General features: G+C 44.1%; 1 protein-coding gene across 3 annotated transcripts in view; it reads right to left on the reverse strand.

Annotated features, from left to right (window-relative positions):
- Positions 1-715: 715 nt before the first annotated feature.
- The window catches only part of LRP11 (LDL receptor related protein 11), a 327,158-nt gene continuing 312,950 nt past the window's right edge, over positions 716-14,923 (reverse strand). For all 3 annotated transcript variants that reach the window (XM_085612481.1, XM_085612480.1, XM_085612479.1), the window contains one exon: positions 716-5,568. In XM_085612481.1, the coding sequence (XP_085468607.1) occupies positions 5,414-5,568 (155 nt within the window). In that variant the 3' untranslated portion in view covers positions 716-5,413. The remainder of the gene's footprint in view (positions 5,569-14,923) is intronic.

Here is a 14,923-nt window from a genome sequence, read left to right on the forward strand (position 1 = left end):
CTGCAGAGTTTAGGTGTCTTATCATTTTCACTAGGGTCTCGGTTTCCTATTTTCAGTGGGCAAAAAGTGTAAATCAGAATTAGTCACGTTGTAGCCAGGAAATGGTCCAATTATTTCTGCTCTTGGCATCTGGGTCAAGGAATAAGGATATTTTCTCACACCTGGTTCTGGGCTCTCTCTGGCGGAGTATCAGCTGAAAAATAAAGGCCATTTCCTTCCATACTACAGCTCTTGGTTTCATCCACAACACAGTGGAATCTAGGTCTCTGTTGTGGTACTGGTTCTAATGAATATGTTGTTGGAGGGGAAAATGAGTTACAACGCAGAAGCATCAGCTATTTCCATGCACTTTGTAATGATGTGGATGACCAACCCAAACCAGACTAGGGAATTCGAAGGAAATCGTTGAAGTCTTTGTTCGACATTAAAAACTTTAGAGTGGATTTTTAAAATAAAATAATTAAGATCGAGGGGCTTTTTCTAGCACACCAATTTGAAGTGTCTTTATCGCATGCACAGTGGCACCGTCCCTGCTCTCAACCGTGACAGTTCTGGCTTCTGAAACTAAATCAATACCCAGGTTGTGCTGCACATTTACATTTTGTGTATGTGCACTGTGGGGCTCCACTGCAGAAAAGGCCCCTTCTTTTCATGCCTCTATGTTTACCAACATGTTTTTTAATGAAGTTGAAATGTAATACTGGAAACCACATGCTTCTGATTTCTTATACTTTATTCAGAATACACTTTCTGCAGCAACTTGACATAAGAAAGAAAACAGTAGCAGGTGTACAATTCATAAAACACTGATACAGTAGAAGACACAAATGTTACTATCGAAATATATCTTCACACAGCCGTCAACCCTGAAAATAAACTACTTTGTCAAGTTTTCGAAAGACTTTTTTAGAACATCCACTTACATATATGCTTTCACAACACCAATGAAACATTCACCCAACAGAGGCCTTGACACCACAGTTTGCAGGTGCAGCATCTGTCTGCATAACGTGTTCAGCCTAATCCTGAGTTCCACTAACGTCTTTGCCAGTGGCAGCTGGAACGGATCGGGAGTGGTAGGGCGGAAGGCAGGGGTAAAGAAAAAAAAGAAAACTTCCCTCCCCACCAGTCCAATGCAGCATTGTGGTTGGTCTGAGTGCCATGGTTTGGCGCTCAGCCAGGGAATGGGAGCCTGGGCATGCTCGCCACCCAGGCTGTAATGCAGCCTGAGTGGAGAACATACAAAGTGTGCATGACTGTTTGGCCAGCCCAAGAGGGCCAGCCAAACAGTCATTACACACTTACAGAGTGCCCGCCCACCACTCCTCCTGCCTGCTCTGAGAGCAGAGAAGCCCCAGCCAGCAAAGACGCCGCAGCACGTACAAATAAAATTATAATAACAAGTTATTATTTTATTTTTCCTTCATTTACACTGCTGAAAGCAGTAGGGCGATACTCCACCTTAGCGGAGGAGCCTCCACTGGTCTTTGCCCTCATTCATTTCCCACTGGGTGCTATTCTAACTGGTAAATGCACACTCATATTGATTGCTCTGTGTCTCCGTATTTACCAGAAGTGTAATTTGCTCGTCACTCCAATGTCCGTACTTCAGAATTATGCACTAATAATTTATCTTAGTCCCCATTCCAAGGTGAGTAAACTGAAAATGTGAGCCATTTGCGTGCACAATTTGCAGAAAGTTCAACCTGGTGAAAATCGTGGAGGCAAACATGCAAGGAGTGTAATTAGTATCCAACTTGGAATCCTTATTTAGGCGTAAACCAGTTTGTGCACATATAGGGGCTTGCACCCAACATGGAACATCGCCTTGTATTAGCAGCAGTTTTGGTGGGAATAACAGCATTCATTCTGGAAGAGTAGGTGGAATAAGTTTCATTCCAATAGGCAGGAATATAACTGAATTTCTAGAAGTTAAAATTAAGCCTATTTCCAATTGTCACTAACAAATGTCACAAGGCAACAGACTCCCTGTCCGCCCTATACCTGGGGTTTAGTACAAGTTACAATCTTGTTAATGGAGCTGGAAAAGGGTCCTGTTTCAGAGGAAAGGTTGATTTAAGAGGCTGCCTGAGAAAGATGTAGGGACAATTGAGATGTCTCAGTTTGGCTATGTGGAGAAAGAGCCAGTAGTAGACAACCCTGACAGCTGTCACGGTGCAACTATCTATTCAAATCTTTACTTATGTACCAGAAAATCTATTTCATGAGTACAGTAAAGGTCACTATAAATTCAAATATTTGTTTGCACTTTTAAGAAAGACCAATTAAATTAGCTCACTCAGAAGAAATTAGATCAACACTGTTTTTGAGGGAACACATCTTGTCTGTTTATCGGTTGACCTTAATGCTGAAGAATGAAGTCAAAAGTGTAATCCATCAAGTGGCTAAAAGCCTCCAAGAAAGTGAGTTCAGTAGGACTTCCTGTGACATAAAGTCCTTGTGTTGTGCAAAACAAAGGCTTAAGCAAGAGTTATAAAGCCATGAAAGGGGCGATTTGAACCGCCTTGCATAGCTTTGAAGAAAGGTAACAACGCTACATATGCAGTGGTAGGCATTGCAAGGTTGGAGCATGGACATTGTCAAGCATCCACCTATTAAGTTTGAAGCAGTCCCAGATTTACTGAAATCAGTCACCCTGGAATTGCGCCCAAATGGTACGCCACCCCAACCATGGAGTAATGAGGAGAAATATGTTTATTTTTCCTCGTTACTTCCTCTTTCAATGCATGATGCATTCTGCCTCTCACATAGAAAGAGGAAATTGCCTCTTTTGTTTTTGCGCAGCAAAGTATTCTTTCCATCGCAAAAAAAAAAATCCCTGCCTATAACACAGGCATATTTGTACCATGATGCACGGTGCCAGCATTGGTGCTAGGCAGCCTCAAATGCGGCAGTGCAGGTAGAGAGCTCAAGAGCGTCAGATCAATGGCCACTGAAATTATGCAGCAGTGGAGCATCAAATTATGTGGCAGGTATGACTAAATTATGCAGAAAGAAAAGGCAAATTATACAGCATAGTGCAGTATAGTTTTTGATACTATTACTTCATTTTTGGGGAATTTCTATACATGGTAATTCTGCCTGGGCAAAGATTTCAACTCATTAGAGCAAGTTTAAAAACCAAAATACAGACAAAATCAAAAGAAGACGGACCAGTTAACCTTTGCAAAGGGCCATCCACTCAAGGCAAACCCATGTTGCCCTTTTTTTAGTAACTTGATCCGCTTGAGCCAGAAACTTTTTGTTGTTGTTGTTAAAATCTGCAGATCATGGAGTAAATGATGCATTATATAGCAGATAAAGCAAATCCATAAGTATGCGTAAAAAGACACGGCTGCCGAATCGTGGCCCTGGTAATTTCTTAGTAGATATTGCGCTGTTCAGCTCTCTCCCGTTCACGCAGCACAGCTAATTTGCTTGCTGCCCTGCACTGCATAAACTTTTGCTAGGTATACGTCTTAGTATCAGCCCATGTTGACCCACACAGTGCCTTTGATTTGCTTTCCGGAACAATATGTCTGTAACCCAAGGCAAGTAAAACCATTTTTGTGATAGATTCTTCGACTCCTACAGCGCTGCCACTGCATTTACTTCTAGGACTTGACTTGCCTGAGAACCAGAAGAGCCTTAAAACCTAATTCTACTGGGCCATATTTATAATGGAACCCACTCTCAAATGCCTGATAGGCTCTCACAGGGGTGTAAAACTCCTAAGGTCCCTCAGCTAATCTTTCGCCATCATTACACAACAGAACCAGAGATCTCAGTTGTCAAGAGGCAGCATGAGCGCAAAACAAAAAAAAATAAAAAAATAAAACTCAAAGAAATACTACTACGGTTGGTAAAGTAGCTGAATTGCGTACAATAATGTGTTGTAATCATGCTTTCAACTTTTTCACAGCAATTGTGTAAAGTATAATTGAGAATACAGTAGTACCACGGCAACAAAACAAATGATTTAAGCTGTCAGGTTTATGTGCAGTAATAAATACTCTGATGAAAGAGTAGGTTTGTAGAAACAGCTTGGAAAAGGAAGATTCTTCAAGGGGATGATATGTACCCAATAAGAGCTCAAATAATTACACAAAATACTGTGGATATGATCAAGAACTTCAAGACAATATGTAAATATTACAACATTTACCTATTAACTTATTTTCTGGATGCAACAGACAAGTGAAATTTGAGTCATACTCAAATATTCTGTTATATTTGGAGCTTGGAACACATTTTTCTCAATTTATTGCCAGTAAAGCCAGCATAGATACATGTGTAATTGAAAGAGAGGCGCAAACCAAAAATGGCTTTAAACACAAGGTGAGTTTCATCGCTTGTAGGCGTGCTGGCCTGTTTTGAATCACTGAGGTCTTCTGCTAACATGTTGCCCTCAGAGCAGTGGACAGTACGGTGATGGACACACTTTTGCGACAGCCTCTCGTTTGAAACCAAAATAAGTATTTCATGAACGCATGCGTGCCATTCTCAAGCGTTCATACGAGCTGGCCATGGATGGCAGTATTAGGAGTGTACGGACTGAACTGTGATTAAAAAATGAGCTTTTGAGAAAATTGGGAATCGGAAAATTGAGAGCAACCAATGAAAAAACTATTGTGAACGTTGTACTTTCTGAAGATTTTTCAGCACATTTGCAACGTATAGTATGTGCTTAATCATGTTGGTGTGTGTTTTGGTGCATACTGTGGACAGTGACGAAGGACTGAGCCCAGGTCGGGCAATCTGCAGATTCCCACTGAACTGATCGGCATACTGACCCACCGAGTGGATCGTGCTCACCGCAGTGCAGTTTCGATTAATCACACCGTTTTGAGTTTTGGAATCTAGCCACGTTTTTTTATTTCATTAGGTTTTGCTGGATGTACATGCAGTTAATGTCCAGCGCATGCTCATTCTAGATGGCTTCCATTTTGAGCATTAGTGCTTGGAGACAAAGTGCTTCTTGATGATGGACCCTTCTTAAAAGTTGCATTATTGTATGTACTTGCAGGTATTGCATCTCTGCATGGTAATGGGTCAGCTTACATCTAACTAGTGCCAGGTGAGTGTTTGAGTCATTTCGAGATAACCTGAGGAAAAAAATATAAAATTCGAAGGTAACATGGGAATGTTTCCAGTCCAGGTAATGATTTACTTTATTATCTTTCAACCCCTTCTCAGAAACAATCATGCTGCATAATTCCTGAAGACAGCAACATCGTCCAGTTTTGGCTATAGAGCAGAAGTGAAAGCACTAGTCTCTATTGTGGCTTTGGTCTTTCCTTTAGACCTTGTTGAAGTCGCCTCTGCGGCCACAGCTGTAGATGCAAGACAGCGACTGGAAAGCCAGACATTGGTAACGTGTCAAGGAGAAAAAGATGAAGACCCACATGGATTCCTACAGGTACATGCCATTTATGAGGTAGTCAGACTCCTCGGAGGTTAGTGGGCGGGCTTTTTTCAGTTTCTGCCTTACCAAACGCAGTCGGCATATTACCATAAGCAACAGCAAGGCGGTGATGGCCAAGCCCAAGGCCAGAGGCAACACGGCACCTAGTAGAAGAGAAGATATGACAAAATCAGAACACTGACACAAAGGCATCACAGCCACTTTCAGGTCAAACCCCCTTTACAGCTACATTGTACCTCATATAGTGTAGTGTGAAAAGCAAAATGTTATATTGAAGTGGACATTGTGCAAATAGTATTTAGTTCTTAGCCCAGTCCTATTTCCCCAAACACATGGAATGTCCACAGCGCAGGTCGGATAGATTATAGATTAGAGATATTTATGCCAAGCATGAGAATAGATAACTTTAAAGCCTGGATGCAGTGTACCCCACTAAAGTCTCAACAGTTTCTTTCCTGCACTTTAAACCACAGAGAAGGCGGAAGAGTAGGATGGCCCATCTGAAGAACGTGCTGCTCTAATACAATAGTTGAGTCACAAACTTTTATACTCATTGGAACTTGCAGTCGCCTTTCTCAGTGAAGTGTGAGATATTAAAGAGCAACAAAAATGAAAAACTGGTGGCAGGAATAAGTAACAAAAGGGTCAGTCCTTTACCAGCACACAGCAGAGTAAGGGCCAAAAGGCATCCAGACGTATTACTCCCATGTAAGAAGGCTTAAGGAAGAGTGTGCTGAAGCTCACAAAAGCAGAAATCAAAATCAACCACTGGTAATCATAGCTGCAAACACTGCTCAAAATAATAGGCAAACCTAACTAAGAGTAAGCCAGCCCTTGCTTAGAAGACCTATGTAGAATGCACATATTACCAATGGTGGGCAGAGAAAGAACTAAACAAGTTTGGAATACACAGGCCATTAAACGACGAGGCCAATTGACACATAGAAGAGAGTGTGTATGTGGTTATTTGGGTGTGTAAGTGGGTGAGTGAGTGCTTGTATGGGTGTGTGAGTGGCGTTGTGGGTGTGTGAGTGGTTGTGTGGATCTGTAAGTGGGTTTGTGAATGGTTGTATGGGTGTGTGAGTAGTTGTATGGATCTGTGAGTGGGCGTGTTAGTGGTTGTGTGAGTAGTTGTGTGGTTCTGTGGATGATGTAACCAGTGATGTCATTTGAGATGTCATCAATGATGTCACTGACCATGTCATGAGTGATGTAATATGTGAGATCACAAGTAGTGCATTGCGGGTTGTAAGTTATAGTTAGCTCAGGTAATTAGAACTGCTGAATTTCAGTGGTTTTTCATGTGTACAATCTGAGTCTAACTATAATGTCCCAGGAACCATTGTCTTTTTCAGTGAATTTCTAAGGGTTTCTTTAATTCTATTTCCTAACTAAAACGTCCCTGTAACCTTTGTTTTTTTCAGAGAATTTCTATGAGTTTTTTAAATTTTAATCCTAACAGTAGCTAGTCACTTTTGAGAGTGGGTGGCTGTGTGTGAGCGGGTGAGTGTCTGTGTCAGTCTGAGTAGGTGTGCGAGTACCTGTGAGTGGGTGTATGTGTGTTTGTGTGTGTCTGTGACTGCCTGTGTGGCTCTGTGAGTGGGTCTGTGAGTGCCTGTGTGACTCTGTGAGTCAAAGTCTGTGAGTCGAACAATCAAAGTAGCATTTGTATAGAATTTCTATGAGTTTTTTAAATTTTAATCCTAACAGTAGCTAGTCACTTTTGAGAGTGGGTGGCTGTGTGTGAGCGGGTGAGTGTCTGTGTCAGTCTGAGTAGGTGTGCGAGTACCTGTGAGTGGGTGTATGAGTGCTTGTGTGTGACTGTGACTGCCTGTGTGGGTCTGTGAGTGGGTCTGTGAGTGCCTGTGTGACTCTGTGAGTCAAAGTCTGTGAGTCGAACAATCAAAGTAGCATTTGTATAGCACAGCGAATCGCCCCGGGGGTATCCAGGCACTGTGCTGCAGGTATCATTCAAAGAGCCAGGTCTTATGTCCCTTCCTGAAGTGGTTCAGCGACAGAGAAGTGCAGAGGTGGAGGGTGTTCCAGACTTTGGCAGAGGTGGGAGTTGGATTATCCTTCAGAGCAGTGGATATGTGGTGTCTGAGCAAGGGTGAGGTGTGCGGATCTGAGGTTTCTGGAGGGTTGGTGGAAGATTAGACGGTGGGTCATGTAGTCTGGCCCTTGGTTGTGGATGGCTTTGTATGCGTGGGTCAGGAGCTTGAACTGGCATATCTTCTAGACAGTGAACTGGCTTTCAGGTGCTGGGTGATGTGTGTCCTATTTGACAGATTGATGATCAGTCTGGCCGCTGTGTTCTGGATTGTCTGGAGTCTTTGCATGAGCTCTGTGGAGGTGCCGGCATAGAGTGCGTTGCCGTAGTCGAGCTGGCTGGTGATGAAGGCCTGCGTCACAGTTTTCCATGTGCTGATGGCGAGCAATCAGAAGATTTTGCGGAGCATGAGGATTGTGTGGAAGCAGGCTGAGGCGACAGCGTTGACCCGTTGTTTCATGGAGAGTTCGCTGTCCAGTATGATGCTGAGGTTGCATGCATCGACCTTTGCCGTGGGGGTGGGTCCGAGCTCCTCTGGCCACCAGAAGTCATTCCAAAGGGAGGTATGTCTGCCAAAGATCAGTTTTGTCCATGTTGAGTTTTAGGCAGCTGTCTTTCATCCATGTTGCGCCTTTCTTGACACAGTTGTGGAAGTTAGTCTTCGTCAAGGTGGGGTTTGTTGAGAGTGAGAGGACGAGCTGACTGTCATTGGTGTAGGAGATGATGTTGGCATGCGATCGGATGATGTCTGCGAGAGGAGTCATAGAGATGTTGAAGAGGATAGAGCTAAGGGATGAGCCTTGGGGTACTCTGTAGATCGTATGCTTGGGTTGCGGGTGAAAAGAGGGAGGCGGACTCTCTCAATGTGTCCCGTGATGATGGAAGTCATCAACCTGAGCGCATCGTCCGAGGTTCCAATTCGATGTTGTGTGGTGGGAGACGGTGTGGAAGACTGTGGAGACATCCAGGAGGATAAGGGCGGCTGATCCTCTTCTGTCGAGTGGGGCTCGGATGCCATCTGTTGCCATGATCAGGGTTGTTAGTGGGTCTGTGAGTGCCTGTGTGAGTGTCTGAGTGGGGATTTGAGTGCCTGTGTGGCTCTGTGAGTGCCTGCATATGTCTGTGAGTGGGTGTGTGAGTGCAGCTATGCATTTTGGGCATTTGCATACCTAGAGTATTTAAAACGGAGAACCATGGACTCTGCTCTCACCAGGAAACAACAAGAAGGAAACAACTCTTCACATCACTATCCATCAGATTGTACTCCAATAGATCAACAATGAATTCACCTCCATTAAGCATTTCATATCGTTTTTTAACGTGGAATACAAGAGGAAACACACTTGATTTGCCTTCACTAAGCACAAGAAGTTCGGGTAGTTTGTGCTTTACTGAAGTGGAGCTTCAATTAGGGCTCCTGCTATGTTTGTATTTGTAAGTGTCTCCTGTTGAGGTTTAAATTCAGTGAAATCAGCTCCAGGGCCAGAATTGAATGTCATCTTTTCCAAGAATAGTCCCTAGTTTTGCCTAAAACGTCTACTCAACTGGAGTACTTTCATTTGGTTAATTAGTAAGTGCTACCTCGTTGGGTAAATATCTTGTGCATATTTTGCACTACAGCTGCGTAAAAGACCACAATGTAATGCTTTTAGTGACCTTGTGTGCTTGGAATTTCAGCAAAATGATTGCCCCTCGAGCATCTTCATTCACAAATCTGCGATAACGTGAATCCGCTTCAACAGAAGTTGACGAGACAACAAAGAGGGCAATCTCCACCAAACAGGGGTACTTCCTCTTAAATAAATGAAGTAAGTGCTTCTTTGTTTAGTGGAGATGTCCTCGTATTCCTCTGCATCAATAACGCATCACCAAAATCGACTGGAAATGCACTCGGGCCCTTTTGTCACGCTGTCCATCAACGTGGAGAAAGGCAGAACGACCTCTGCATACTACTAAGGAAAACGGAGCATAGCACCACTTTGCTTACAAAGGCAAGTCAATTTATTCTGTGGTGGAAAAATAGTCTCAAGTCAGATCCCGTTTTTATTTTTCACACTGGCTGTACATAAAAAAGATGTATGTATTAAGAAGTCTCCCAATTACTCAATGTGTATCCCACGATCGTGGAAAATACACATTAGTTGTTTAAATACCCCTCACACACCAAAAGGGCCCTTGGTGTCATGCTTCATCATAGGGGTCTTCCTGCCCCTCTACGGGACAGGGCGTGCTACGACCTACGTTTGCGCGGGAGCACTGTTGTTGGTGAGACAGCTATGTGTGATGCGGGGGTGTGAGAGGAAGGGTCAGGAGTGAATAAGGAGTGAATTAAAAAATACCTGGCTCTCAGGTCTAGGAAAATTTATTTTGCCGGTCGAGCTGGTATTGTTAAAAGGTGGGGTAAGGAGGGTGTAAGCCTCAATGAGCTATATCTCCTAGTGGTGTCGACATGTTTCGAAGCTTCCCCATGCTTCTTCGTCAGGACCTTAAGGATCCCTTCCTGTCACTAACTCTGTTGTGTCAAGTAACAAAGATTGTGAGAGAAAAAAAGAATATGTAAAAGGAAGTAAATAGCCTCCACGATATCAATGCCTTAATAGGTCTTACATAGTCCTATTAACCTAGAGGGAAATAAAAGGCGTATTAATTACGTATGAAGTAGTTCAATCCATTGTGTGAGTACGGTGATCTGTAAAAAAAGGTGAAGAGTACTGGTCTCTTGACGCTATCCGTAACGTTATCACGTGATCAGTGATGAAAGTACTGTGTGACAGATGGACATACAACATTAAACATAACACACACATAACAAAAAGCACACACTCTAATAAAAAGGGGGGACTAGTTCAATGTAATCAAATTCCCCACAAAAGTATGGACATACTTGCTCACAGGAGATAAGTAACCTCATGAGCTCGTGAACCGAGTGGTGGGCGTGCCAAGTGGGCTACCTGCATGAAGAGAGGAACAGGAGAGGCAAAAAGTGGGCAAACGACCAAAATACTAGCGTTGTCAAGATGTTACCTCATTCTCACTGAAGCGCCGTACTTACGACTCCAGGGATCAGTGTCCCGCCAAATCAACCACCCCGGTCGGCTCCGTCGATAGAACTGAATCAGACGGTGCGCGTTATAAATAGCTACATCAATTAGTGTAATTGCGCCTAGGTGGTAAACGCCCAATGCGCGCTGATTCTGCAAACGGAGACCCGGAATCGGAAGTAGACCGTCCGGGTCATTCCGACCAATTGCCTGAACCAGGACCGAAGGGGGAAGGACCCCATGGGAAGGACCTGGGTGTCTTGATCCACTGCCTGTCTAAAATACCTGATCGGATTTAAACGGAGTGGATGTTGCAGTTATCTGCCCATCGAGGCTACCTGATGAAATAAAAATAAGGAGTAGGTGCTCTAGTTGACTAGGACTTGTGATCGGAATGGTCACCCGGAACATCCAAATAAGCCTGGGATTACAGGAGATGGATCTCAGGGACATAGGTGTCCAAGCCAATGCCTGCATAAATATCAGACTGATCGAGAACAGATGGTTGATTAAAGGAATGGCAGGTGTAGTGGCCCAATCGGTTTCAAGAGAGCGTGGTACTAGTGGGCAAGGAGTGTATGAACTAGTACTCAGTCTAAGTGCATGGAGGGATTGGTATAACTCCATAAACGAAAGGTAGGGGTCACATTAGTGATGGACTGAATAGCATGACGTCAATAGGGAGAACCTGACAGAGTGCCAAGAAATGTACAGTGATACAAAAATGATTCCAAGACTAAAAACATTGAACCTACATTCCTAACAATAGGAGGAGGTGGCAAAAAAACCCACATTGGAGACGGAGAGGTACCTGATAGGGACAGTTTTAGAAAAATCGCCCCCAGACAGATCAAAACTACAGTGAGGTTGTAGAGCCTTAGATAGGAAGCCATTCAGTCTGTAGTTGGAATTCTTAAAGATGGAACTGGTTCCATGGTATATCGTCATTTAAACCATGGATGTGAGTACCCAAGCGAAAAACCCAACGCTGCTCTTTTTCCAGAAGGCCATGTTCGCTGCCCATTTGTTCAATCACTGTCCATTGTAGATCATTAACGCCATGTCCACTAGAAATATAGTGGTTGGACATTTTGGTAGTACTACGCCCGCATCTGACATTACTGCGGTGTTCACCAATGCGTGTCTTGATGGGTCTCGTGGTCATACCCACATACTCCAGACCACACGGGCAGGTGATTAAGTAAACAACGTTTTTACTGTTGCAATTAGTAAAGTTCCTCTGGTCCCATTTCTCGCCATTGCGGAATTGAATATGTCTGCTTCTCTTAGTGAGTGGGCAAGTACTACAGTTGCCACAGGGATGATGACCCTGTACTGGAGGTAGCAGACCTTCAATTCTGGGCTGGGATGTATTCTTGGGTCTGGTGTGGACAAGCATGTCCTTCAGGTTGCGACCCCTCTTATGTGCAAACATGGGTTTCGTGATGTTCAAGCCACAGCTGTTGAGGAGACGCCAATGTTTATTCACTATCTTAGTGATCCTGTTGGAGTGTGTGTTAAAGGTGGTCACACAGATGGGCCTTTCATCAGTCTGAGTGACCACTTTGTCTTCCAAGAGAGCTTCCCTGTTGTTATTCCTTGCTCTCTTGAGGGCTTTAGCAATGATCGGCTCGGGATAGTTGGGCTCGATCAGTTTCAGGCGTAGTTCGGATGCTTGTTTCTTGAACTCTTTGACCTCCGTGCAGTTTCTCCGAAGACGGAGGAATTGACCATAGGGTAGATTTATCCTAAGATGACGGGGATGAAAACTGTCAAACAAGAGTAAACAGTTCTTGGCTGTTGCTTTAAAGTGCGTGGTGGTTTTCAATCTGCCCTGCTCCGGGTAGATATTGAGATCCAAGAACACCAGATTGTGAGCTGACACAGTATGTGTGAATTTCAAGAACAAGTTCTGTTGATTGAGCCACAACATAAAAGCATCAGTTGAGTTTATATCACCTTCCCACACAACCAAAACATCGTCTATGTATCTTTTCCAGACTTTGATGTGAGGGAGGAAGGGATTCATTCTGTGTAAGATCCTACTTGTCTCGAGATGGTGTACATAAAGACCCGCTAGACTAGGAGCGAAGGTACTCCCCATGCTGGTACCGTGTCGTTGCTCATAGATGTCATCACCATACATAAAGAAATTACGGGTAAGTGCTAATGATACACATTCCATCACCAGATTGCGTGGAGTATGGTATTCCCACGGGGCAGAAAAAAGTACCTCCTCAATAATGAGTAATGTTTCATCATGGGGCAGGATGGTGTACAGGCTTTCCACATCAAGTCCTATGAGTAAATTCCTAGTAGGGTCAAACTCAATGTCCTGTAGTATTTGCAGGACATTCATGGTATCGCGAAGGTAGGTGCTAGTACCTTGAACCAGTGGTCGAAGGAACGCGTCCGCGAACCTGGACAGTGGTTCCAAAATAGAATTTACGCCAGAGACGATTGGTCTACCGGGGGGGGGGGGAGTTCAGATTTTTATGGATCTTAGGTATCGTGTAGAAGTACGGGATCCTGGGGTTGGTATTGACCAGGAACTCCGCCTCCTTCTTAGTAATCCAATCATTTGCCAGGGCTTCCTCCACCATCGTGACAATTCTGATCCTGATTGATTCGGTAGGATCTATCTGTAGAACGCCATAGTTCCTGCGATCGTCTAGTAGTTTCCTACATTCAATATCATAATTGACTGTAGTTTGTAACACAATTGCTCCCCCCTTGTCCGCTGGTTTGATGATAATATCATGGTTCATGGATAGTTCACGAATGGCCTCCTTTTCTTCCCTCGTGGTGTTATGAAAAGTTTTACTGTTCACTGTTGGAATCTCCTGTATCTCACCCATCACTGCTTTCTCAAAAGCAAGGATCTCCACCGGTAGTGCAGAATTAGGGGGTACAAAGGTGGATTTATTCCGGAGACCTGTGTCCTTTCTCATTATTTCAGTGGTTGGTAGATCGCTGAAAAACACCTTCAACTTTAATTTCCGGATGAATTCATTGATCTCAGTCAGGGTCTTGAATTTATCGAATCGATTAGTGGGAACGAAACCGAGTCCTCTCTCAAGGACCCTGTTTTGTATTGGTGTGAGGATCAGATCAGTGAGATTGACCACTAAGTTCACTTTCGACTTGTTGATGGTTGGGGAGGCATGTTGCTGGTCATGCTCCTGGTTGAGACCCGTGGGGTCTCGGTCTCTGGTGCCGACCAATGGACATTGAATCCCCCTCTGTTTCGTGCTCTTCGTGGCCCTTGGCGTGCCCCTAAAAAAGGTTGCGGGGTGTAGTTATACTCAAATTCTTGTGGTGGAGGTATCCACTGAGGGAAAGGTCCGCCCATCATCGGTGGACCATATGCAAATGGGGGGTAGGTAGGGGGTCCTTGGTAGCCGTTCCAGCCACCACCCCTTTGATAAAAAGGGCGTTGGTTGTAATTACCCCTCCCTCTATTGGACCGTCTGCCACTGCCCCTGCTGGAATTGGAGTTATCTGAGCCAGTATCAGAGGAGTCATGATCATAATTCTGATTCTGATTCTTAGGGACATAGTCGTCTCGTGTGTAAGGATACACTCGTTCGTGGCTGAACCGTGCAGTATCCTTCTTGAGTTTGTTGTATTTACTCTGTTTCAATGTCATCTCAAAATCAGTTATCTCCTGGTTGAGTTCCTCCAGGCGTTTTTTAAGGACACTCGGGGATATATAGGCCTTGAGACGGACTTCTAGGTTCACAATCTCAACCTTCAGTTCCTGTGTTAGTCTGGTAGCTGTTTTTATGATTAGCACTAACCAGTCCCTGGTGCAGTGCCACGAAATTAGTGACCAATCACGTTTAAAGGTTTTATCTTGTTGAAAGATAAACGGTTCGTTACAGACTATCAGGCCCTGGGGGGCTGCATTAGCCCGTAGGTATTCAGTCATTAATAGTCCATGTAAAGCAGTTCTGATCTGTTCTCTCCTCAAATTGGCCAGTTCATCCCAATCAGCATTGTTGGGCCCTGGGTCAGTGTTGCTCAGCCCCTCAAAGGGGTTGATGGCGGCCAGAATCCTTTCAACTTCGTCATCTGCGAAGGTTAATCCCATGTTATCTGCCATCTTGGTATCTCATAGAATGTGATTATAGTGTGAATGAAAGAGGTGTGTGTATGTCTGTCCAAAGGTGCTAGGAGTCCAGTGTCCTAAGAGGTAGTAGTCTAGTGAAGTTTATTATATCAAAGGGGTAGATAGCCCCTGGTCTACGGGGGTAAATAGCCACACGTAGAAAGATGTATCAAAGTGCTGCTAATAGTAGCACTGATGCTAGAAAAACCTAGAGATGTAAAAAACAAATAAACTCCCACAGCTGTACGCTGTCTATCATATAAAGAAAAACAAAGAGAGGAGTAGAGAGGTACCAC

Source organism: Triturus cristatus, chromosome 6 (genome assembly GCF_964204655.1).
Source record: "Triturus cristatus chromosome 6, aTriCri1.1, whole genome shotgun sequence".
Taxonomy (NCBI): domain Eukaryota; kingdom Metazoa; phylum Chordata; class Amphibia; order Caudata; family Salamandridae; genus Triturus; species Triturus cristatus.